Source organism: Dermacentor variabilis, chromosome 1 (assembly GCF_050947875.1).
Source record: "Dermacentor variabilis isolate Ectoservices chromosome 1, ASM5094787v1, whole genome shotgun sequence".
NCBI lineage: Eukaryota > Metazoa > Arthropoda > Arachnida > Ixodida > Ixodidae > Dermacentor > Dermacentor variabilis.
The window spans coordinates 226,473,819-226,500,097 of NC_134568.1; the positions used below are offsets into that span (position 1 = coordinate 226,473,819).

General features: G+C 43.6%; 1 protein-coding gene across 1 annotated transcript in view; it reads left to right on the plus strand.

Annotated features, from left to right (window-relative positions):
* Positions 1-26,279, plus strand: part of dnk (deoxynucleoside kinase) — a 63,064-nt gene that overhangs the window by 21,434 nt on the left and 15,351 nt on the right. Inside the window, exons 5-6 of the mRNA XM_075670134.1 lie at positions 7,392-7,555; positions 10,928-11,016. Of these exons, the coding sequence (XP_075526249.1) occupies positions 7,392-7,555; positions 10,928-11,016 (253 nt within the window). The remainder of the gene's footprint in view (positions 1-7,391; positions 7,556-10,927; positions 11,017-26,279) is intronic.

Sequence of the window (26,279 nt, forward strand, 5' to 3'; positions counted from 1 at the left end):
ACAATGCGCTGTCGACCATGCACTCCGATATCACGTTTAATTTGCTGAGCATTGTACTTTTAGAGACCAACTGCAATCAAATTTCGAACCACGTGAAAGGCCTACATTCTAATAGTGTAGCAGATGAGCAGCCTCCATGCATAATTTTGCATTTAAAATAATCACGAAAAGGTTGCAAAAATTGTTGTTTCTGATACTGTAACTAGAGGGGAGGGGGAAGCTTTCATTACCATTTGCGAGAAGTAACGAAGGACCCAGAATGTTGAGAACCAGTGTATTTTATGGGCATGACCTTTGAGGTTAGGTAGTGCCCTGAAAAAATCTCGTAAGGTGACGTGCTGGGATTTGTTTCATATCGGTTAACCATGAGGTTCATGTGTTTTCTGCTTAGGTGCCATTTAAAGTAAGGCTGTTTATGAGGAGAATAGACAATTATATTAGCCATCCAGCTTTGCCAAGAATGCTTCAGTAGTATATACTACTCATTTATATCCAATCGAGCCAACGTGAAATTTCATTCCAGTTAGCCATTAAGTGCAGAGAATTAGCTAATTCTTCGTATCATCTGTGTGAGGCATCTAGCCGTTTGTCGAGCCTGAAAGTAAAGGTTGCATTCAAATATTGTAAGATAGCAGCACACACACCAAGTTGCATGGAGGGCTTAATTTCATTTGAAATGTTTGCCGTCAACTTCTACCATCTTTACCTTTAACAAACAACATTTTGAAGCATTCCACATGTAATAAACTGAATAACCGGCATGAAGCTTTCGTAATTATGGGTGCAAGTTGTGCACTTTTCTTTAGGCTTCCTAGCCCACATGGTGCTCATACTTATCCCAGGATGCACAGAAAAAAAAAAAGGAACACTTGGCGTACAAACTCCTAATGATGGAAGTCACGTTACGAGAGATTTGTGGTCACACGTGGCCACTATAGTGTGCAGAATGAATGTGTTACTTTTTGCTTCATCTCATTGGCCATTGAAAATGCAGTCACTATGAAACAAGGAAATGCGCGGGAATGACAATAGGTTATAGATGGCAGAGTAAGTGCATGAAAGGCGCAGTGCTGAAATTGTTTAACGCCATAACTATGAAGTCGCATTGCTACAGCAATGCATTAATAATTATGTGTTTGAAGAGGTGCTCATTATGGATAAGAGGGGGCCAACCACGAGGCAGAACTTTGCCCCCACCAAAAAATGGGTTCCTTTGCCAGCTCATATCGTTCATGAGCTAGTTGCAGAGGCTCCAAGCACCTGAAATGTAGCCACTCAAAATGTAGCGGACTCACATCACGTCGGCTCTGTATTCCACGAATGTTATTGTAGCGCAAATTGCCAAAAAGCCACCCTCTATTGCACACCAACGGACTCGGCTTGTTCCCAGGAACAAGTGGATACCAAAAACCAGGTGGAATTCCCATTTTTCAAGCCTCTACAACAATATTTTAGCCAGACCTCGTGGCGGGCAAGCTGCGAGGACGCGCCGGTGCCGGCTTCCTCAACAATTGCCAATCATTTTCTCAATAATGGAAGTCACCGTAGAGGGGCGCAGCATATCCCAGGAAGAAATGGATATAAGCAAGGGATGGAAGGAGGTCAGACACAGAAAATCAGACCAGCAAGCCTCCCAACATCGTGAGAGCACCTTGTTGCCGACGTGGCTCGACAAGCGCAACAATAACCTGTGGAAAGGCAGGCTAGAGCAAGTACACGAGGCAAGCAGAATGCCACATTTGCCAAGAGGGGATTACAAGATTGTGATCAGATCGTGTGGAGGACTCAAAATATCCGAGCACGGTATAGTTCACCTCACAGCGGCGATACAAGATGCGGCAGGCATCCCTTGAGACGAAAGGGAGGAGGACATTGTCTGCCCCAACAATTATCAAAATATCCTGATCGTCAGTACATCGGATCAAGAGCGTGCAAACAAATATAAGGAAGTAGCACGTATCATGATTCAAGACCAATGCTTACGAGACAGCGCCTGACATGACGGCCAAAGGAGCCATCAGAGGAATCCCACTCGACGAGGGCCCAAGAGACATCACAGCAGCGGCGGTTACAAGCAAAAACCCAATGGCAATAGCAGCAAAGAGACTCAGTAATCATACCACAGTGATTGTGCTCTTTGAAGGACACAAAGTGCCCACGTACATCCAATACAGGGCAGCACTACTCCCTTGCTCTCTGTACAGGAAACAAGTGGATTTCTGTCACCACTGCGACAGACTTGGACACAGAGGGGATGTATGTCCCAACCCCGACAACAAGATTTTTGCGGGATGTGGAACACCAAAGCCAGATAAAGACCACAGGTGCCAACCTAAATGTCAGTTATGCGGCGAGGACCATCCGACCGCAGACAAGACGTGCAAAGCCAAATTCAAGAAGCCCTTCATCGTTAAACAGAGACAATGGCACAGACTGCAATGGGAATGACAAGAAGAACATGAAGATGCTACCTCAAGAGAAGACAGGCCAGCGTCTCGTGGAACGCCCGGCCTCCCAAATGCCAAGGAACGACGCTCCAGTTCGAGAACAAGGTCTCCATCCACCACTAGATCCTTATCCCGGTCTGGCTCAAGGACACCAGGGACACGACCCGGATCCAGGTCCAGAACTAGGCCATCCTCTTCAGCAAACCAGACAACCACAGTGAGCTGGGCAGATGTGGTTGATCGCGTGCGCCTGGGGGCTGGCGGGGGATTGCCATTAATAACAAGATAAAGCAACTAACACAAGAACGTGCAGTTGAGGATTTTGCTAGCACGTATGAGCAATGAAATAAAAATTCTCAAGAAAGGAAAAAAAACCAAATAAGTCAGGTAACTCCCGCTCCACACGCAAGCACGAAAGAGCCATCTGAAATCCCAGACAGTAAGATGGACGAAGGGGATAGCCCCGCTCCACTCAAACGCAAGGCCCAAGACAGAAGTGATAAACAAGATAACACAGTGGTAGATAAAGCATTAGCCGATATTCAAAAGACCCTAGTAGAGATACAAAAGTCAAATGAAAAACGGGACGAAATGATGAACCAAATGGCTAAGGCAATAGCAGCAATTATAAGTAGATTAGACATCCTAGACGCAAACCAGTCACCAGGTAATGGACTCACCTCCGTTGCCTCAGAAGCACCACAATCCTTACCCACTTCACAACCACATAACTATATAAGATCAGCTTCTCTCCAATCTCCCGTCTCCCTCGCATGGTCGCACCCGAAATGAAGCGCGCTAAAAAAGGGTTCAGGATATGGCAGTGGAATTGTAGAAGTTACGAAAACAAAAAGTCAGTTTTGCAGCAGTATTTAAAAGACACAACCTTCGCGAAATGCGAAGGTTGTGGGTTCGATTCCCACTTGCGGCAAGTTGTTTTTTCATCCACTTTAATTTCCATTAATTTATTGTTTCTTTATTTCATTCATTAAGCATAAGTAATTTCCCCTATGTTGTCTTTGGTGTCAGTGTTTGTTGGCTTCTTGTGATATGACTAATAAAAATCGGGACCCTCGGTTAACCCCCTCTCTTCTCGTTTATTACATAACGAGGGTCTCGAATCCGGCAACATTGATGCCTTCAGGTAGCATGTGTGCGTTTATTGACCAGTTGCCTTCACTCAAAAAGATCACGTTCTCGTGACGCCTGCGGCAAAAAGGGCGTTCCACGTCCGCCGCCAAGGTCTGTGAGTGGTAGCGCTGGCTAACACCCCCAGGGTTCTACTAGTACACATAAATACCCAAGAAAGTGGATGGGGAAACAGCGCCGCGGTAGCTCAATTGGTAGAGCATCGCATGCGAAATGCGAAGGTTGTGGGTTCGGTTCCCACCTGCGGCAAGTTGTTTTTTCATTCACTTTAATTTCCATTAATTTATCGTTTCTTTATTTCATTCATTAAGCATAAGTAATTTCCCCTATGTTGTCCTTGGTGTCAGTGTTTGTTGGCTTCTTGTGATAAGGATACACCTGATGTCATAATTCTGCAGGAAACACACGGGATCGCAAAGCTAACAGGATTACAGATCTTTTGGCTATGCCGAAGGGGAGACCAGGGCATTAACCACGCTGGTAAAAAAAAACATAATGTGCGTGCAACACAACACAGGCATAACGCACATTGAGAATATTCTATTGGAACTCATCCCGCAAAAGAAGACAGGACGTAGCTTATCTATTCTCAACATTTATAGCAACCCCACGCTACATAAACACAAATTCAAGAACCTATTCCCGAAAACACTCAAGCTTGCTGGAGAAAATCCATTAGGTATAGGAGGGGACTATAATGCCCCCACAGACCACGTTCATATACCAGAGCAAAAGGAAGTGACTTGTGGAACGACTCGCAAGAATTAGGCCTCACGCTCCTCACAGACCCTGCCACTCCAACTACAGTAGGCACAGCTCTAAACAGGGGCACAATCCCAGACCTAACCTTTACCAAGAATATTGAAAAGGCGACGTGGCACAACACACTAGAAGATTTGGGTAGTGTCGAAGTTACACGTCAGAGAAGGGCCGAATAGACCCAAGGAACGACAGATCAAATTAGTAGACTGGGAACTATTTCGTAGAATACGAGAGACTGCACAGCACCGATCCATTGCAGACATAGAACAATGGACTAAGGAGCTCAGCAATGACATCAAAGCTGCCACAAAAATAGAACCACCTGAATCTAACTTGGAGAAATGCGACAGCAGACTTCTCCACATGTGGGAAGCTAAGCAGTCGCTTCAGAATAGACTTAGAGGTCAGAAGCATAACAGAAAGTTAAGAAAGCGCATAGCGCTCCTCAACAACAACAAAAAAATAGAAGAACATGCTAAGCAATTGACCAAACAACAACGGGACAAGGTATGTAATTCCATGGACAGGCAATTAAACACCGGCAAAACCTGTCACATGCTCAGGTTCCTGCTTGACCATGAGAATAACAAGAAAAACCACATACAAGCCATTAATAAGTAATACACGCATATGAAGGCGCAGAGGAGGAATTTCTCATTGAATTAGAGTGGAAATACTTAACACAGGCAACCCCTTGCAGCTATCCTAGCTACAACGGAAGTACAAACGCAAAATTAGACGAGGAACTCACGGAGGCAGAAATCTACGCAACCCTACAAAAGTTAAATACCAAATCAACCCCAGGCCCAGACGGTATAACCAACAAGACTTTCAGGAACCTCGATGAGGAATTGATCACCAAACTAATACATAAACAAGTGTTGGGTAAAGGGAGAAGTGCCAGCTCAATTGAAGAAAGCGACGATAACGCTCATTCCAAAACCTGGTAAGAAGCTTGAGATCGACAACCTCAGACCAACCTCCCTAACATCTTGCGTCGGAAAATTAATCGAACATGTAATTTTAAACAAAGTACATAACTTCTTAGAGGATAATAACATATACCCAGATACAATGATAGGATTTCACAAAAACTTTTCGACACAAGATGCGATGCTTCAACTTAAGCATCAGATAATCAATTATAAAACGCGCTCTATAAGGGCCATCTTGGGCCTTGATCTTAAAAAAGCTTCTGATAATGCCAACCACGCAACCATATTGGAAAACATTGAACGGATAGGACTAGGGCAACGGACGTATAACTATATCAAGAGCTTCCTATCAGATAGGAAAGCAGTCATCTCCATTGGAGGGCTCACGTCGCCCGAGATCGACATAGGGTGAGCCGGCACGCTGGAAGGCGCTGTCATATCCCCAATGCTGTTTAATCTCGTCTTGAAGGGACTCCCCGAAAAATTTAATCACATAGAGTCCCTAAATTGCACAATTTACGCGGATGATATTACTGTCTGCACCTGTGATGGCAACGACGGATCAGTAGAATGACGACTCCAGACTGTAATTAACACAGTAGAGGAACACCTCATAGTAACCTCACATGCTCTGCAGAGAAATCTGAACTTCTCTTGTACCGCCCCACACTTAAGCCTGTTTCACATGCAAGCGAAAATGCTCGCGAATCCTGCCGCCGCGCCGCAGAAATCTGTTTCGAGCGGCGGCGGCGGCACTAGCGGCGGGTGCGGCGAGGTTCGGGCAAGTTGGAATTTCATCGCAGCGGCAGAGCGGCAGTACCACTTCCGAACGGCCCCCCTCGACACGTGACCAGTGGAGGACTAGTGCGGGAAAGCCTGCGCATAGGATGATGTTTATTTACTTGCTACACGGGGTACGAACAACATGCCCAGAGAGCTTTTCAACGAATTGTTAATTGCTAAGCGCAGGATATGTATTCGTAAAATAAAAATTTGAGAGGCAGGGACAAAGCAATGCTTATGTTGGTAGTCGCAAACTACCGAAACTGGCTGAAAGTCCCGTGTTTTTTGCCAGCAACATTGCTATTCGCTGCGGCGGAAAACGCGCGGCGGCAATGCATGTGAAACGAAACTTTGCGAAAAGCTTCGCAGCGCCGCGTCGCTGTTCGCTCCGTTCGCTCAATCGCTTGCATGTGAAACAGGCTTTAGGGGCAGGCCTCCCAAAGGATACGACAGAAATGAGGCTCATCAGGAAGTAAAGCTACACACCAAGAATGGGCGGAATACCCCAATAGTCAACCAGCTCAAGATGCTGGGTCTGGTAATCGAGAACAAAGGCACAAATGAGGAAAACATAAAGAAGTTAGATGCAAAGGTAACAAACACCATGAGATTAATCAAACGAATTTCTAGCAAGCACCAGGGTACGAAGGAAGAAAGTATCATACGGGTGATACAATCATTCGTAATCAGTCAGATCACATACATAGCAGCCTTCCGCAATTGGTTTGCAGCTGAAAAGACTAAAATTAAGAACCTGATAAAAAAGGCATACAAACTAGCACTAGGGATTCCCATCAGTACGAGCACGGATCTCTTGCTAAAGTTAGGACTCCGCAACATACTGGACAAACTCATAGAAGCACAACAAACATCTCAGGCAGAACGACTAACCAAAACCAAACAGGATGGCGGGACGGCTTGGAGCTCAGAGCTCCAAGACCAACTTTGAGCCGTCTAGCGAGCCACGGAGGCCGCACGGGAGCAGCAGCTCCCAGTGGCCATCTAGGTGGCCCCAGGCCTAGGCCCCCCAGTCGCCGGATTCCAAATAAAGTTATCACATCACAGCACAGATAGAGGATGAGGAAGCTTGCATATATTATTTGGTGACGTGAACGTCAACAATGCATGACATATTCCAAATTACGTCTTTCATTGTTATCTATGAGTGCCACAGGAGGCTGGACACTGCTAGGCAAATCTGCATCCCCGTCAGCAGTTCAGCTGGGGCAATTGCCACCTGTGCACACCTATGCACTCCTGTTACTGAAACATATTTGGCATGTATTCATTACTTTGTTTGCTTTTCTTGAAACAGGAGCTGATGTACAAGGAGCCGAAGCGATGGAGCCTTGCATTCCAGACCTATGTTCAGCTGACAATGATGCAGTTGCACTTAGCACCTGTGCAGAGTCCAGTAAAACTTATGGAGCGGTCATTGCAGAGTGCACGTTATGTCTTTATCGAGAACTTGTACCGCAGGTGAGCTATTACAGTCTGTTACATTTCGCTGGTGATATCAGTCAGGGCAGTCACTTGGTGTCAGTGCATTGAATCCTTCATGTATTGAAGCACCTAAATTATGCTAGCGCAGCAAAGCACGTTGCTGTGTTTTGTACTGGTGCTGCACAGGAGTTGATTAAAGCAGCAGATTTTGTCAAGGATTTTGGTAAGAACCACTCAATTTCTGCACGAAAAAGCACTCTGTTCATTATGCAAAAAGGTGAGGCGTGCAGACAGGACAAAAGAGAAGTGAAGTGGACAACACGAACGCCGAACATGAACACGAACACAGCGTTCGTGTTGTCCACTTCTCTTGTGTCCTGTCTGCACTCCTCACCTTTTTGCATAATGAATCCTTACCAACTAGCTCAGCTTTCTGTTGTTCTAAGCTTCACTGTGTTCAGGTTTGGATAATGTCCTGTCAAGAGAAAAAAAAGCAGAGGGCCCATGTGGGAGGACATGACAAATGTGACATGTAAGCAAACATTAAAAATGCTGTAGGCATTAGTCTTAAAGTTAAATCTGCAAGGAATGTCCAAGAGATCAATCTGAGCCTGAGCCTGTTTCATTCAGCCTGACTAGGGTCTGTTATTTTATTTGTTTTGTAATTGCCATTAAGTAATGGGATTGGGAAATATTTATTAGTTTACTTATTTGGAAAGTAATTTCCCATTTGTTGATGAAGACATTTTAATGTGGATGTTTACCTTTTCATTTCTACGTGATATTTGTGTTGTTACAACCATTACACATAACATGTTACCATACTTTTAGAACAACGAAAAGTTATTCTTGTAACTGGTTCGTGAGACTGTGGAATGTGTCATTTACAACTATAGGAACTTTTCTGCTCCTTTTCTCCTTCTTTTTTCCAATGCCTGGGACATGGCTTCATAATCACATCTATAAAATTGTTAATGCCACAGTGCAAACTAATGTTACATAAAAAAGTTCTAACATATATGTGTACACTATGGATGTCAAGCCAGTGTTGTCACAAAGAATGTGTAACTGTCATACAAATATGTGTCAGTTGTCCAACTAAGTGATTAGCCCAAGAGTGTAACTGGAAGCTTTGCACAAGTAGTGAAACTTGTTACTACAGTCGACTTGCGTTAATTCGACTCTTATGGGACCGACCAAATTGATCTAATTATCTGGCGTGTTGAATTAAACAAGATGTTGAAAAAACGCCAAACACACCACTGATTCATTTAGTGGTGTTTTCCCTGTTTTAACACGCTCCCGAATCAAACACGCACCCGCTTTCTTTGTGTACAAAATAGAGAGCTAACATCGAAATGACATTAAAGCTCTAAGCAAAGTACAACTGTAATGTCTGCCCGCTTTTTTTTTTTTTTTTTTTTAGCAAGAAAAATTAGCAATATGCAATGCACAATGGCTGCCAGTTTTCTAAAACCAGCTTTGCCACATGGTTGTTGTCAACTTTGCCACAATACATCAGTGTTACGTGGTAAAGCATACGGATGTCATGAAGGCAGCTTTGGTTTCGTGTCTGATTGCACTGTACAGGCAATTTTCGGCCCAATTTTCTTGAAAAAAAATATATTGCACATTAAATTGGGATAGATACCATAATCAGACATTGTGAGCTATGGTTATTGCTTGAAAATCTTCCTAGGGCAAGCTGAAAATAGGCGTTTTTGACGGGAGATGATTTGCATTAAACGCATTCACTGTCCCCTAAGCTCTGCCAGGACAAACACTGCCACTAAAGGGGTTGCGATTGGGGTCACCATAGGAGTGCATAAACTATTCCTTCCTATAGTTGTCATTCGCGATGCGCATCCAAATGGTGTTGGCTTACTAATTCCACTGCGCGCTCCCTCATTGATGAAGTTACTACCCTTTGTACAGCTAAAAAAAATTGTTCTCGCATGCTTTTCCATTCTATTCTAATGAACTGCATGCAGGACATGCTTCTTAAAGGCCCGATATCAAGAGTAAGTGCTCCAAACCATGTGACAATACCCCATCGTTCTGTCGCTGTGCCCATGCCCAGGTTTTGAAATTCTTATCCAAAAACGTGCTGAATTTTTTAGAAACATCGTTCCAGCGCACAATTGAACACGGATAAGAAGAGAAAGGCAACACGAACGCCGGGAAGGGTTTGCACATAAAGGAGGAGGGGAGAAAGGGCCCAATGTACTAGAAAGTATATCGCTAAGTATGGACAGCTGGGCTAGTTGGTTATGATTAGCATTATGAAACATCGTTCCAGCGCACAATTGAACACGGACGAGAAGAGAAAGACAACACGAACGCTGGCGTGTTCTCGTCTGTGTTCAGTTATGCGCTGGAACGATGTTTCATAATGCTAATCATAACCAACGAGCCCAGCTGTCCATACTTAGCGATATACTTTCTAGTACATTGGGCCCTTTCTCACCTCCTCCTTTATGGGCAAACCCTTCACCGGCATTCGTGCTGTCTTTCTCTTCTCGTCCATGTTTTCCGTGGAAATCGGGAAAAAAAAGATTAGGATGGCCTTTTAAAAAAAAAAGAATTTAAGGTAGCATTAATTTAACGATAGACCTTACTTGAGTGCTTCTTGTGAATTTTTAGTGCCACCTGTGGTGAAGAAATTTGCCTCAAGTTTCAATGACTTTCATGGCAACAGGCTGACAAAATTCTAAAATCGCGCTCTTCAATGATACAAAAAAAAAAAGCTCGTAATGTTCCGTTTTTGCAATTTATTTTCTCCACATCATAGTGGTCATACTCTAATATTTTAGAATCGATGCTATTGACCCATACTCTATAACTAAACATATTTAGAGCCGTAGCTGCAACACTAGTTTGAGGGGGAGCCAACCAAAATGCGGATTCTGCAAAATTTACAAGAAGTGCCTCTGGATAACTGGGCGCTTTCATAATTTCTTTCAGGAAGACAAATTCTTTTTTCTCGCACAACTAACATTGATTTCGTCTTTCTTGGCACTCACGCAGCAAAATATATATATATATATTTTTTTTTTTGTCAAAATTAAAAATGGCCACCAGACATTTTTTGCTGAAAATTTTCACCTCTCTTGTTGTTTCCCGAGGACACCGGATGTAATGACCGAAGGTGTGACACAGAGACCAAGGGTGTCGCAGTGTCAGAGCGCCGAGCGCAAAGAGTAGGTGATTCAGAAGTTTCCACAGCAATACTGCAGTCTTTATTACGTAGGGGTACAAATATAAGCACCGATGACATCAGGGCATGCGATGATGATAGTGATAGCTGTTCACACTAGTGAAAGAGACATATGTGTATCAAAACTGAAACCGCATCTACGACTTACGACTCGTGCTTCAGGCTTTCTGCATTTGTTTTTGGCATTGCAGTGGCCACATGACATCTCTGGAGTTGAGCATCTTGGACCAGTGGTTTGGCTGGATCAATGAAAATGTTGCTGTTGGATTGGATATGATAAGTAAGCACCTGCTGCCTGTTACGCAAATGTTTCACAGGTGATATGTGATACTGCTTCTCTCTATTACACATCCATTGAATACCAGAAACCAAAAACATATTAGTTTTCCTTACTGACGTGGTTTACACTGAAGTGACCTGAATTTGTTGCAGAAAGTGCTGATTGTGGTGCACTAAGAATTAGTGGTCTTCCTTTACTTCACCGTTTGCCACATTGGCTATCTACTGGAAGGAGAACATGCAATGCCAAAGGCTTGAGAATTTCTTCTCGAGTTACATTTGTCTACTCACTATGCCTCTGCCTGTTACAAATGTCCCAAGGGTGAAGGCTTACCAGTATCTTTCCTCCTTAAGAGGAAGCTTTAGCTCGGTTGCTCCTATCTCAATACATGTGAAAGGAGAAATTGTTTTTATCGGCAACTACTGCACCAAATTTAACGAGGTTTGTTGCATTTAAAGGAAAAGCCTAAAATGTGGTGACTGTTAGTTTCAAATTTTTGAATTAAGTTGTGAATCTTTTATTTAAAAATGGCAGAAATCACGAATTTTCATAAAACAAAACTCAAGTATACAACTCTGTAACTCGGCAATCAAAAATGATATCACAATTATGTGCATTGCCTCTAATAGTACATCTAAAGCGCACAAAATTGATATATTACGCATGAATCTCAAAAAATTTTGTGGTATGGAAATACAGCTTTTGCAGAACCTTTGTACACAACGTAATGAATTCATGCAAGGCATAAATTGACATATCGAATTTGTCCGCTTTGAATGATCTAATGTATGCCATCTACAGAACTGCGATAGCTGTTCTTGATGCAGAGCTATTAATTTGTAAACTTCGTGCTTCTATTTTTTTCGAACATTCGAATTTGTGAAAATTCTTTTTAAACAAGTCAGGCCCTAAATCGAAATTGCACTTCCAGCAGTCACTAGAATTTAATGTTCTCTCTCAATTGGGACAAATTTCATTAAACTTGGTCCAGGGGTTATATTAGAAAAGCTTTTCTGCATTTTACATGTATTTGAATAGGCCACATTGGAGTTGGGCCCTAGCTAAAGCTTCCTATTAACTCTTTAAAGGAACCGACAACCATTCAGCATGTGGCTTGACATTATTCTGCCAATAGAACTATCGTGACTCACAATGACAGGAACAAGCATAATTTTATCCCTTAAATAAGGAATTATATATTTAGATAACCTATACACTCTATACACTCAGAAATAGAAGCACTTGGCTGACTCCCTTTTCAAGAACATGTCGTGGAAGAAACAGGTTAAAATCGCGCATAGCTACCCTTTTAGGTGACTTCGAAAATGACGATATCAACGTAGATAACTTAACCCGCGAAAAATGGAATACATTTCTACTAAATCGCTTGTGCTCTTAACTACATATAGTCTGTTCGTTGATTTGTATGATTAGACTGTTACATCGAATTGAAATATTTATGTTGTGTTTCTTTTTTCAATTTCAGTTTTCAGTTTTCTTGTATAGAGGTTTCTAATTATTTTACTTCATGTGCTTAGCATTTTCTGTAGACTGCTGTTCTGTGGGCTACTGTTCATTATATATTTTACAGTGACATACTATAACAGAGCAGTCGCTACAGATTTTTGAGTATCTTATATGATGTGCTTTATGTCTTTTTTTTCCCCACTTTTCTTTCTTACGTGACTATTTGAAATTTAAATATTTTTTTTCACCCAAATGTATTTTTCTGTCTCTTGTTTCTGCCAAGTAATGGGGCAAGCACCCAATCAAGCTGCAGCTTAGCAGGTTTTTGTGCTTGTCCTAGCATTCTTCTGTTTTTGTACAAAAGAAATGCTGATATAAATTGACTTGACTTGAAATCGGCCCTGAAACTCACGAAAAAATGATGGGAAGTGTCATTCTGCTGCAAAACATGTCATTAAGCCCTTGAACACTGTCCATTTCTAAATAAATGTACAGGGCTCAGTTGGTTTAAAATGCTATTCCTATAAAGTTATAAAATAAAAATGTTTGTCATAATATTGCAAATTATCTCTATTTATCTGTATATTTGTAATCCAAGTCATTAAGGGGGGATAAGGGTCATGAAAACTTCCTTTTTATTTTTCAGTATATGTTGCTTAAATTTTGTGTGGAGATATATTGTAGAATGCTGATTTCAAATATCTATTTAGATTTCAAATATCTCACTTGAAAGAAATGATACGACAGAATACAATAGTCCTAATTAGGTCATTTCTTATGGGCCTTCATAGTAATTTCTCATTAAAATAATGTGTTTTTAGGAATATGTAGACATTTCCAAAGGCCCACTGCACACCCTAAAGCTAAGCAAATACCAATAAAGTAATTGTGATTATCACAAATAAATATCAGAGTTCGGAAGAAAAAAATAATGTGGCAGTAATTAGCCTATATTTGATCTAATTAATAATCTATCACATTTAAGGAAAAACTGAAAGTATTAGGATATAGCTGAGATATTACTAAAAAAAGTGATACCTAGTTCACTGAGATCAGTTGGTGCAAACATCATCAAAACTTCCGTAAGGCAAAAGCACTTGAAGAAAAAAAGAAAGTTGAAAAAATTGCATTTAAAGTTTTACTGCCACTATCTTTTTTGTCTGTTGAACATATGGAAAACCTTCGGGCTCTAACTTGTTGCCCAGGTGTTGCTGAGCACACGAACACCAAATTTACTGAAATTGATTCATGAAAACTTTATCAAACCTTTCATAAGGCAAAGGCACTTGACGAAAAAACATCCAGAAAGTCACTTTCAAGTTTTTTAATTCTCCCACAAGTTAACACAAGACCTGGGCAGTAGTCATGCGTCTCATCAGGCTTGTGCTTCTTGGTCATTCTCTTCATCTTTTCAGTCTCTTCGTGACCCTTGTTAGACCTGTAGAGTCTTTGGTTGTCCTTCTCAAGGCTCCTTCGAATGAGGGAGCCAGCACTATAGCCAAGCTGCACTGCAACAGCCTTACTGGTTTGTGTCGTTCCCTGATTGGAGTACGACACTGCTTCAGCAACAGCCCTTTCCACAGCCAGCAATGATTCATGACTGTTTTTAGAGCTTTGGGTCCAGATCACAGAGTGCAGGCACTCAATGGCATTTTGTGTCATGCCATCACTGCAGCACTGTAAGAGGGCCTGGTCACCAGCCTTGCAAAGACTGGCTCTAGTGCACTGCGAATAAACCTTGGAAGAGGGTTTTTGTGCGGTGGTGGCTCCTCTTGGTTGGTCAGGGCACAGTTGAAGAAGCACCAGGAGTCATCACCTTCAGGACAGTGACTGTGATCAGGCGATTCGTCCGTTGAAGTCATGTGCAACAGTGTGGCCTGCACTGCCTTCTGCGTTGCAAGAACATCATGCGTGTGTCTCCTCAGAGAAATACCCATAATAGTTTATCTTTTCTATTTTATTCTGGGTAAGTCTCCCCTTCCCACCAAGAGACTCTCCTTGGGCTTTCTTTTTTCTCTGCCAAGGTGCGAAGGGCTGTCCCCATTCGCTTATGGACATGGTTCACTCAGTCTTTTTTTTTTTTTTTTTCAATGTCTAAGTATCCATAGATGCTGTATTGAGTCAGTGCATGAAAAGTATGGCTATCGTCATCAGACAGAATCGTTGTGTAGCGCAGCCCATTCTTCTGCAGGGACCGCCTGAACAGGATCAGTGCTGCTTCAGTCTCCATCCGTCCGGCATTGCAGTCAATGTGTTTTTGACACTTGTGGGTCATAGCCCAGTCACCGTAGCCATCATCATCGTGGTCAGATGCTCCTTGGCAACCATGGCAATACCGAGAAAGGACAACAAGGTCCAGTACCGGGCCTGTGTAAAGTTCAATAATGCACCCCACAGCTATGCTAGAATTGGGGCCATGGGTTTTCCATGTGCCATCAAAAATGACATCCACGTTTCCTACAGGGTTGAGGAGGCCCTTGTAGAGGGTTCTGACTACTTCCATGCTTGCTGCCTCTGGGGCTGTAGCTGCTGCCTGGCAAGTTCGCACCATGGAGTCCATGTGTCCCCTGAAGGTCTTGTGGTGAAGACTCCAGTAGGAGAGGTTCAGGTTCAGAGGTACGTGCTCACCAACAATCGCCTCACATTGTTCGTGAGCACGTACGGAGCGTAGTTTCGGCAGCGGACTCCACAAGTGATAAGCGCTTCCTCGCATCTCGGATTGCCAGTACTTGCGGAACGCAGCTGACTTGTGTTGTAATATGCGCCTGTGTACATATTGGCTTGCTGTCAGTGCGTGAGGAGCATAGTTTTGGAAGCTGGTTTGTGTTGTGATACGCTATTCTGGGCATATCGGCTCCACGCATTCATCAGTACTTGTGGAATTTGGCTGACTTGTGTTGCGATACGCGCCTCTAGATATATCGGCTCGCCGTCAGTGCATGAGGAGCATAGTTTCGGAAGCTGGTTTGCATTGTGATACGCTACTCTGTACATATCAGCTCGACGCATTCATCAGTGCTTGCGGGGCATAGTTTCGGAAGTTTACTGGTGACCATGGGTCGGCAACTGGTGAAGTACAAGACGACTCATGCTTACAGCACTCGTAAGCGAAAATCGACGACGGTGAAAAAGACTGCTTCAAGGTCGTGTGGCAGTACTGTGCAGCATAGCGCAGAAGTCACAGACATGCAGCCGAGGACTTCACATGCGGGCACGATGCGTACGCATGCCAATGATGCCATTCAGGAGCCGCCGCCGAGCACTTCACACACAGGCGGAATACCTACTTGTGTCAACGATGTTGAGGAATCGCTCTCTGGCACTTTTTACGCGGGCGAAACATCTCGTCTGAGCAGCAGTGCCACCGTTGAGCTTGTCGTGCCGCATTCCACATGTCGAATGCATCCAGCGATCGCGCCTCGGATGTGTCCGATTATCGTCTCGGCACTTCACACGATGTTGCTACGCCATCTACAAGTACGGGCAGCAGCATTCAGGCACGCCTGGAGCCGCGTTTTGTATCGGCCGAAGCATCCCGGGAGGTCGCCGCGAAAGTGCAAGCAAAACTAAGTTCGGTGTTGGCGACCGCGTGGAAAATGGAACTATAACGGGTGAAGGCGAGGTCTTTGCCGGTACAGAACAAGCGGAGGAGTTTCTCATAGTTCAAATGACTGCCCTGAACGTGCTTCTCGGCAAATCTAAGTGCCATAGTGTTCCCAAGCAGGACTTTCAGTTCAGCTGGGAACAAGACATGGATTAACAGTGCCAATGATACTGGCGTGCGCGTTTTGTGGCTCTGTCGCGAAGGGGTGGTCATTGCCGCAAAAGGAAGGTCACAAAATTTTTTATGTGAATATGAGAGCTGTTCAGGCTGTTATAAGTATTGGCAAAGGGGCAACAGCTTTGACCGATTTTTTGTCAATAATGAATGTCTCCCATAGAGGGTTTCATCATAAAGCATTTCAGAAACATCTCAAGGCTGAGTTCAGACCTGCCAGTGAGACAGCTGCTGGCAATATTTTTTCTGATGCTGTGGTGGCAGTGCATAATGTTTACAGGGAGATGGACCCTGCCTTTAATACCAACATAACAGTGGTTTATGATGGGACATGGTTAACACGTGGCCATACATCCCACATAGGTGTCGGCATTGTAATAGAATTTTTCACAGGACTGGTGCTCGACTGTGTAGTCCCATAAAACCGATGCCATCATTGCACGCTTGGCCCCAAAGAAGGGGCTGAAGGCTACGATGATTGGAAAGCATCACACATCTGCCAAAAAAACACAGATGTGAACCTCTGGCAGAATGGAGTTTGAAGCAGCATTGACTCTATTCAGGAGGTCCCTTAGCAAACATGGTTTGCGATATACAAACATTGTTTGTGATGGTGACAATAGAACCTTTGTAGCACTCTGTCAGGACAAGACTTATTGATTTATTCCATTTACAAAGGAGGACTGCACTAATCATGTCAAGAAAAGGATGGGGACGGCTCTGCGTGCTCTGATCACAAAAGGCAAGAAAGGGAAACCTCTTGGAGGGAAAGGTGGCCTCACTCAAGATTTAATAAAGAAACTGACAAATTACTATGGCATGTCTCTGCGTGACAACGACAATGTTCAAGACATGCAAAAGGCCGTGATGGCAATACATTATCATATAACATCTACTGATGAAGACCCCCATCATGACCTTTGCCCGTAGGGGCCCCACAGTTGGTGCCAACACCAGGCTGCAGAAGCAAAGAAGCCTCCACCTCCTCACAAGTACTGGCTTGGAAAGCATGTTGCCTATGCATTGCTACCCGTGTACCAACGCCTTTCTGACATGCAGCTCCTCAGCTGTTGCCTAGGGAAAAAAAAACCAAAACGCTGCCGAAAGCCTTTATTCTGTCATATCACTGCTGCCAAAAAATAAAACTGCATCATTGGTTGCGACAGAGACAGCTGTCCATGAGGCAGTCTGCAAATACAATGCTGGGGCCCAGCGTGCGTCTGCTGACTATTGTGCATTACTTGGACTGCAACCGGGACAACATGCTCTCCGCAGAGCAGCAGAAAAGGATGTCTTGCGAAAAAAAAAGTTAAGCAAGGCACATCAAACCAAAGGCAGGGCACTCAAGAAACTGCGCACTGAAAAGGACAGAAAAGGCTACAACCCTGGTGCCTTTTGATAATGTAAAATCTAAGCTACAACTTTGAAAGCCTTTTTCTCAATATGACTTTTCTTGCTTCCTGCTTTGCTTGTACCACTGATTTCTTTGTGACCACCAGGTCTATTTCAGTTCCGTTTTTTCCCCTGTATTCCTGGATGTACTGTCCAGGGCACGACACTCTTGCTTTTGCAGTTTGACTTTACTACAATTAACGATTCAGCTACTTGCTCACAGCCTAAATGCCTATGGTACAGCCACCTCTTAAAATATGAGAACTAAAAAAAAATTGCATTGCAAATAAAAAAATCTTTAAAATGTCACGACCTCAACCATTAATCTTAGAATGCACAGTGCTTTGCACAAGTGTTCTATCATATTTTTTGAGTGATTCAGGCTTGGAACAAGGTCAGAAGGAGAAAAATATTATACATTAGAGAGTTCTAAAGATACCTTTATGAAATTTATACTGTAGTATCACAAACTTTGCTGATAAGTCTGCCAATTTTCATAAAAATCCACGAAGAAATAAGAAAGTTGTTATTGAACGCCACATCCCCCCTTAAAACCGAGGCAGTGCTTAACTGTTTAAGTGATGTTGTGCTGCATGTTATTAGCCCGAGAGATTCATAGCCCTCCCTCTATCTAGAGTGTATTGCTGCGAGCTTAGAGTTTAGTAGAGCATGTGCCTCCAGACCCTTGTACTTAAGAGTCTTAGTGAGGTGGCTGTGCGAGTGGAATCGACACATCTTTTTTCATGTTATTTCATTTTAGAATATGTTTTGTGGGCATCACTCACATCACTCATCCTTCAGATTATTTTAATACTTGTATATTTTATGTACCTTATAGCAAATATTTTAGGCCTGCATACAGCCTTGCTACATCCGACAGTTCTCATTCACCGCATCATTGACTTCCCCACACCATGTCTTGGCACTCTTTGGCCATCCCTGGCCCTTGCGCCAACAAACCCTATACATCATCATCTCCGAGACGTGCTGCGCCGTGTTATCTCAGAGGCCACTGCAAAGAGGAGTTGTAGTCAATGCTAAGTGACTGTCGCTGCCACCTTATGCAAACAGTTCCCTTTCCATTCACAAAGCTAAATGAGCTAAAGCGTAACTGAGCTAATGCAGACCAGTGTATGTTCGTGCATGTTTGCTGTCTGACATTAGGAAACTCTATGCGCCGTACTCGTTGGTTTTGCATAGTTTAGGATAAGCTCTGTCGGGCCCTGTAGTGCGTGCTCTGCCCATTCCACATTGTTGGCGTGTCTCATGTTCACACTTAATACTGGCAGTGTGGCCTTGATGGGAGAGGTGTTCTCAACTGACGGCATGGACTTCATGCATTTGGCATGGTGGCTGTGTCATGGCACTCGGGAAACCGAAACTTAGCCTATCTATTAACTTCTTTGCTGTGTCGCATTTATCTATGTGTGCTCGTAATGCAATAGATTTGTAGCTCTGCAATTTACTAGCTAGACGACTTCAAGCCCAAAATAAGATTGCTCGAATGAACATTCTGTGTACCATGTGACTGTATTGCTGCGAGTTATTTTGTGCCTTGGAGGTGCATGGTATTCTTCTTTTAATAAGCATGTAGGTTGGCTCAGTGTGGCTGTGTGATGGTCATTATTTGTTTGTAAGTAGTTGCGTATGTGGATTAACATGCTCAAGAATATTTGCAATGATGCGCACCGGTACTTAGGTACCGGTACCATTTTTGACATACAGGAATAGTGCCCATGCAACAATAATTTAGAACCATCGTTGTTGACTGCTACAAAATCTGCTCCAAATCATTGGTATTGCAGCTCCAAAACCTGCTCCAAAACGCTGTCGGCCAATCCCACCACTGGAATTCTCTTTAATAAAAAAATTGTAATTGCTTTAGAAAACAGAAAGCTGTGTCAGACTGAAATAAGAGACTTTGTCATGATATACTTTGTAAGCAAGCATGTACTGCCAGTAGCCACTTGTATGGAAATCCGTTTAGTTTTTGTCCCTATAATATGGTACTATGACTTTTTATTCATTCATATTTTGTTATTGCTGGCACCTTTTTAAATGCATATGTTATGCTCTGGAAAAATTATGTGTTGGTGCATGGCACTGCCATACTGTGACTGCTATATTTGGAAGCTTGGGGGCCACATGAGTCTGGGAAACAAGTGGGTCATAGACAACACAGGGGCCAATAAGTGGTACAGTATGTCCAGTATAGTGGTTGAAAAAAACACACACACAAAGATGAGAATACAGTCAAATCTTGTGAAGTCTCATTCTAGACAAAAATACCTTTGTTATATCTGATATTCATTATAGGTATACATGCTGATTGTGAAAAATAAATCGCCATGAGGTCTATATATCAAAGAAATGCAAGCGTGTTGCCTCCAACAGACCAGCAAAGGGTCTCCTGTAGATTTTGATGGCTCATTTCTAGTTTGTTGTGCAGATACATGGCATGGAAACAACATTAAATTACAGAATAATCTCGTTAAATGGAAACTCAAAGGACTGCAAAAATATGTTTCAATTAACAGGTGTTCTGTTCATTGAGAAATATGTGCAGAGGTGCAGCACTATATGTCACGCACCCTCTTAACACTGTTACATATGTTAAGCATAAAGAAATGAATGTAGCAGTTAGTTTGTACTGTAGTTAGGGTGTAGTCAGCAGCTACTGAATTTACTAGGCTTTGCTTGTTTCGATTTCAAGAAGGTGCCGATGACATATCAAAACAAAAACATAGCTCTTACTGCTCCAGGTTGTGGCAGAATAACAAGTGCTCGAGCAGGGAGAGTATAAATTATCGAACGGCACTCTGTAAGGCATCTGAAATTTCAGTTGTCCTTATTTTTGTTGCCTATAGGGTGGGTGGTGTTGCCGCAAAGCTGTCCAGGTTGGTACATGCTGTGCATAAGTATCTATCAAATTTTCCTGCTTGATTCTTTGCCACCGCTTTTTAAAGGGGCCCTGCAACCATTTTATACTTGCTATGTTAAGCCCAGGATACATGGAGTGGAAAATTGGCGTCCAGGCGACAAAATACGCCCGGTGGCGAACGCTCACCCCTCGGCGTCCAAAAATTGACTCCCGGTGGCTACCCGGTCCAATTGGAAAACCGAAGCCCGACGATAATCGCCGGCGAAAGTGCCGGGAGTGCCTTGCGCGCTCACCAGGCGTTGCAACGATCGATCTCCCTCTGACTTCCAGCAGCTGGTTGGTTTTTGTGTATTTTTGGTTGTCCATAAACGCACCCATCGTGCGGCCACCATGCTGCCGCGCTGAAGCGCCGGAATGCGGGCGTTTGGGCTAGTTTGGCCACGCACTTTCGGGCTCTCTGCATGTGAAAGGGACGCCGTTGATCATTACAGCCGTATATTGAATGTTTAAGAGTACAAATTTGTGTAAACTTATTTTTCATCTACAAACTTAAGTGAGGTGCTCATGAAACAGATGATAATTTTAAGTGCAGTGCACTTTTCTTACCAACCTGATTGAAGGTTCCATAGCTCAAAATAGTGTGGGCATTGTACTGCTTTTCTTATTATTGTCTTTCTTGTATGTGTGGTGCCGCCCATATGGGTTTGGGTATTGGCGGCGGGGAGTTATGGAGTCGCCATCTAGCGGAAGCGCCTTGCTGGCGTAGTACGAGGGATCACGCGGCGCGCTCCTCATAGGTTTTGCTGTCAGCGCTCACAGAAAACACCACGCACGAGCTCTCCCGGACATTTCTGTAAGTACTTTCGAAATGAGAGAAGTTTTTTACTGTCTAAATAATAATCTTGGGCAAACCGAAAGCACAGAATCGTTTACAGACACTATCTCTTTACCGAATACGTACAGTGAACGCCACTGCGCGTGGTCGCCGCCATGGAGTCTCCCGAACCGGCTTCTTGCATGAAAGGCAGGCAAACGCTGAGAGCAGAGTATGTGAAATATGTCCTTATAGTGATTGTATAACTAAATGGAGCCTAATTGAATGAAGCCTCAATGCAGCGATCGCACAGATTCGCAGCGACTGACTGTGCGTCTGCATGCTTGTTCGCGCACTGTTTCGCTTTCGCCGCGTGTGCATTTTCGCACCGTGCCATGAGCTTTAGGCCGCAGAATATGAGCATTTGACAGTATACAAGCAACCATTGTTGCGTGGGCGCTATCAGAGCTGTTCAAAAATAATTTCATTGTAGAGACTTCAACGACTACGGGGATGTGCCGTCACGACGATTCAATCTTTCTTTTTTCTTCAAAATTCTTCGACATTTCAATATTATTTCTGGAGTTGCGTCGCACTGTATGTTTATCGGTGTTCTCAGCATGCGATTTCCCGCTGCCTCTTTTTTGTAATACAGTGCATTAATTCATAACACAAACATGACCTTATGTCATACTTTTTTTTTTATTATGTGCTTCTTACGCTCCCTTTCCACTCCAGTGAACTTGCCAGCATCTATAGCACCGACAAATTCATCGACCAAACCATCATGACATTAGTCGGGCGAGCGTCTCAGTGCGCGTTTTGCGAAGATCGCAGACCCGGCGCCGTAGCAGAAATCTTCCTCGTGTCTGTGCTTGCTGCATACCCGAGTTGTAGCTGATGAATGTTTGCCGGTTTTATGTTTCGCGAGCCAAGCTTCATGCAGCTTGTCCTGCGGCTACGTGTGAGTAAGGCTGACACCGGGCTCCATTGCGTACGTACGGCACTGCTGCACCGAGCAGTAGCCTACCATGTTGCGCGCCTTCAAAGGCAGCCACTACCTATTGTAGTGCTTTCAAGCGTTGTAGAGGAGACACTCGAAGCGGAAAATCTCACCACTAAATGAGGACCGCAGCATATGAGGGAATTTAAACTCTCGTTTTCAGCTCGCTTCGGCGCTCCCGAAGCAGCCAACGCAGCCGCTATGTCCACATGATCCCTAATAGCACATCACGCCGACGGTGGCGCCAGCTTTTCCAGTGGTGGAGCTCGAGGCCAATAGGGGACAAAACGGTTTCTTGTTTGCAGCGCCCGAAGCTGTTCTTTTTTTCTTTTTTTTTTTCCCCCGCTGTCGGCACACATGTTCGCAAAGCTTGGTTTTGTGCTTCTTTCGTGAGAAACCACTCCTGCTCTACAACAACCGCAAGTCCCTTCTGCTCGATGTGCCTTGAGGGAAAAGAGCGACGACAGATTATAGCTAGAAGCTGACGACGCCTGGTCTTGTGGCTGTTTGCATCTGTGTGGGCCCAGGCGGCGCACGGAATGCCTAGGGCATCGAGAACGAGAGCCACTGAGATGCCTATTTCACGCCAAACACCGATAATTCTATCCTCTCCGGCTGTTAGAGGCTTGTTAAACTTGTTAGAGGAGGCTTTAAAACAGGAACTGAAACTGAAGTAAACGTGAATAACCACGATGTGCTTTTACACAAAGTAAACTAAAGTCACAGTTGGAAAACCACAAATCCTTCTGCCTGCGTTCCGCGGTGCCAGCACTCAACGTAGCCAGACAGCGCAAAGTCAGCCCGCTAAAATGCTTGCAGCTCAGTGAAATGTGCGGAAATCATTTGTAAGCACCTCTATGAAACATTTTTCCAAGTTGTTTAGTCATTAAATACAAATAATAATAAAAATCCTATTTGGGTTTTGTTTTTTTCTTATCCAAAAACACATTCCTAGAGTCTGGCAGCATGAACAGATACGCGCTGCGTCCGCCTGTTTTTCGCTGAATATAAGCGATGCCAGTGAACCATCGGCGGCGTCCCACCACGTCTATTTGTGCCAGGTGACATTCTCCGTGAAAGTCTGCTCCATGTGTCCCGGGCTTTATGCATCACCATGCATTCCTTGTGCTATACCAGGGTGAATGCAAAAGAAATATATGAAAATTGAGGCAGCCAAACAAAATTTATTCAACTTACAAATTCAAAATAAAGGCAGACGACAGAAAGAGGCATACTTTTTCATATTCTGCTCACCCAATCAGAATTTATACCGCTTCCAATTGGACATGTTCAGTATGACAAGTAAGCTATAGTGCGTGCCATCTAGCAAAATCATGACAAAGTGGTGTCGCGATCTCCCATAGGAGCCACTTGGTGGACATTGAATTGAACCCCGGACCCCCAACCCTTCAGTTTATATCAGAGGCCATTGCCCGAATGGAGCTCTCGCAAAACACCATATTGTCCGAACTTGCTTTGATCCGTTCTGCTCAGACAAATATAGAAAACATTGTCAGTGGTCTCTGCAGCCGTGTTGATGTACTAGAAAAAAGTTGAAGTCTTCCAATCCACTGACCAACCTGTCGATAATACTGTCCTTATAAAGCTGTCCTCAGAAATCAAGGAGCTTGCCGGGAAATGGGACGATTCAGAGAACCGCCTTCGCCGAAACAACCTGTTGTTTTTCGGAATTACAGACGCCAGTGGCGAAATGTGGGCAAAGTCTGAGTCGCATATCATATCATTCTGTGTGGAGCACCTTGAAGTAACAATCTCTAGTTCTGATATCGAGCGAGCTCACAGGCTTGGTCGTTTTTGCGATAATAAACAATGTCCCATTATAGTCAAACTAAGCAGCTTTAAAACGAAATCGAATATTTTGTCTGCTGGATCTAAACTGAAGGACACGTCATTTTCAATTCGAGAAGATTATTCTACACGTGTACGCAAAGCTAGAGCAAGGTTATACGTATATGGCCTCAATAGTAAGTTGCCTTTTAAGATCCGTTTTGATAAGCTAGTCATTGGTAACAAGCAATACACTTACGATGCCGGATCAGATTCTGTACTTGAATTGAAAATATAGCGTTTACCGCGTCTTCCAAGGCTTCCACAGCTAACATCGTATCGGCCAGTATATCGCCCTGTCAGCGCACCAGCAGACCAAACAATATCGGCTGTACTTACCAATATCCATAGCTACTTTCCTAAAAGGGAACGTGTCGAAGCCATTCTAGTATATAACCTTACTGACATCGCTGTTTTTACAGAAACATGGCTAACCCCTGATATCTCATCTGATGAGCTACTGACCAATATGCCATTTTCTGTGCACAGACGTGACAGGGTCGGATGGAAAGGCGGTGGTGTTCTAGTTCTCGTGAATCCCAACCTACCTTCCTCTGCACTCGATATTGAATGCCATCACGAAATTCTCTGCGTGAACATATCTCTCCCTGGAAGCACTAACATACTCATCGCGTGCTATCGCGCACCTGACTGTGACATTTCCTTTGTGGAAGAACTACACACTGTCCTTCTCGGTTTGCACAACCGCTTTCCCTAGAGCCAACATTATTCTCTGGGGTGATTTCAGTAACCCTGATATAATCTGGGATTCTTTATGCGCTACTTCTGACCAATCTAAAGAATTCTTCGATCTTGTACTTATGTATAATCTTACACAGACAGTCAATATGGCAACTAGGATCAACAACACCCTTGACCTAGTTTTTGTTTCACACCCAGAAATGGTCCACTCAGTGTCTCATGCTCACGGTCTCAGTGATCGTAATATAATTTTATTCAACCTATCAGTATCGAAGCCTTCCCGTAACCCTTCCACTAAAGTTATCCGTGATTATAACTAAGCAGATTTCACTACTATGAACGCTGAACTCGCGAATCTTTTTCACACCTTCAAACAGCTCGCTCCTTCCACGACTGTCAACCAAAACTGGTTAATATTCAAGCGCAAACTCTTGGCACTAATTGAAGCCTGTGTTCCAGTCATTTACATTCGGGGCGACGCTGGCAAATCCTGGTTCAGTAGTGCCCTAACAACGCTATCCCGGAAGAAAAAACGTCTTTTTCGCTTAGCTAGGCATTCTAGTTCAGCCCTCAGGTGGGAAAAATACTTCACATGTCTGAAAGAGTATACAAGCCTCTTGAAGACCTCCAAAAAGAAATTCTTTCATCAGGATCTACTGAACATAATGAGCAAAAATCCACAAAAATTCTGGAATCTAATTTCCCCTTCTAGCTATCAATCGCACAACATATCGCTTTCTAACCTGGATGGTTCGCATGTGTCGCCTGACGAACGACCTGATGTTACGAACTCTTACTTTTCTTCGATATTCGCTCATGAACCGCATCATAACATCCCGAACTTTTCTGATCCCAAATTTTCTCAGATGCTGCTCATTACAGTTACGGCGGAAGGCATCGCAAAGCTGATCGACAAGTTGAAGTTATCAAGCAGTCCCGGCCCCGATAACATATCTGCTAAAGTGCTCAAAGCAACCGTAGTCCCATCAAGTCGTTTACTACAAATAATCTTCACCCAATCCCTCAATGAAGGTGCGCTTCCAGATGACTGGAAGGTCAGCAAAGTAGTTCCAGTATTCAAAAGTGGTAACCGGTCTGATCCTTCAAATTATCGTCCAATCTCTTTAACATGCATTGCATGCAAACTAATGAAACATATAATTTATTCTCAAGTCGCCCTACATCTTGATAACAATGGGTTCTTTTTCGCCAATCAACATGGCTTCAGGTCTGGTCATTCTTGCGAAACGCAACTTTTTGAATTTACCACAGAGCTTTATTTAAACCTAGATTCATTATTTCAAACTGATGTAATATTCTTAGACTTCTCAAAGGCATTCGATCGTGTTCCCCATCTACGACTAATCTGCAAACTCTC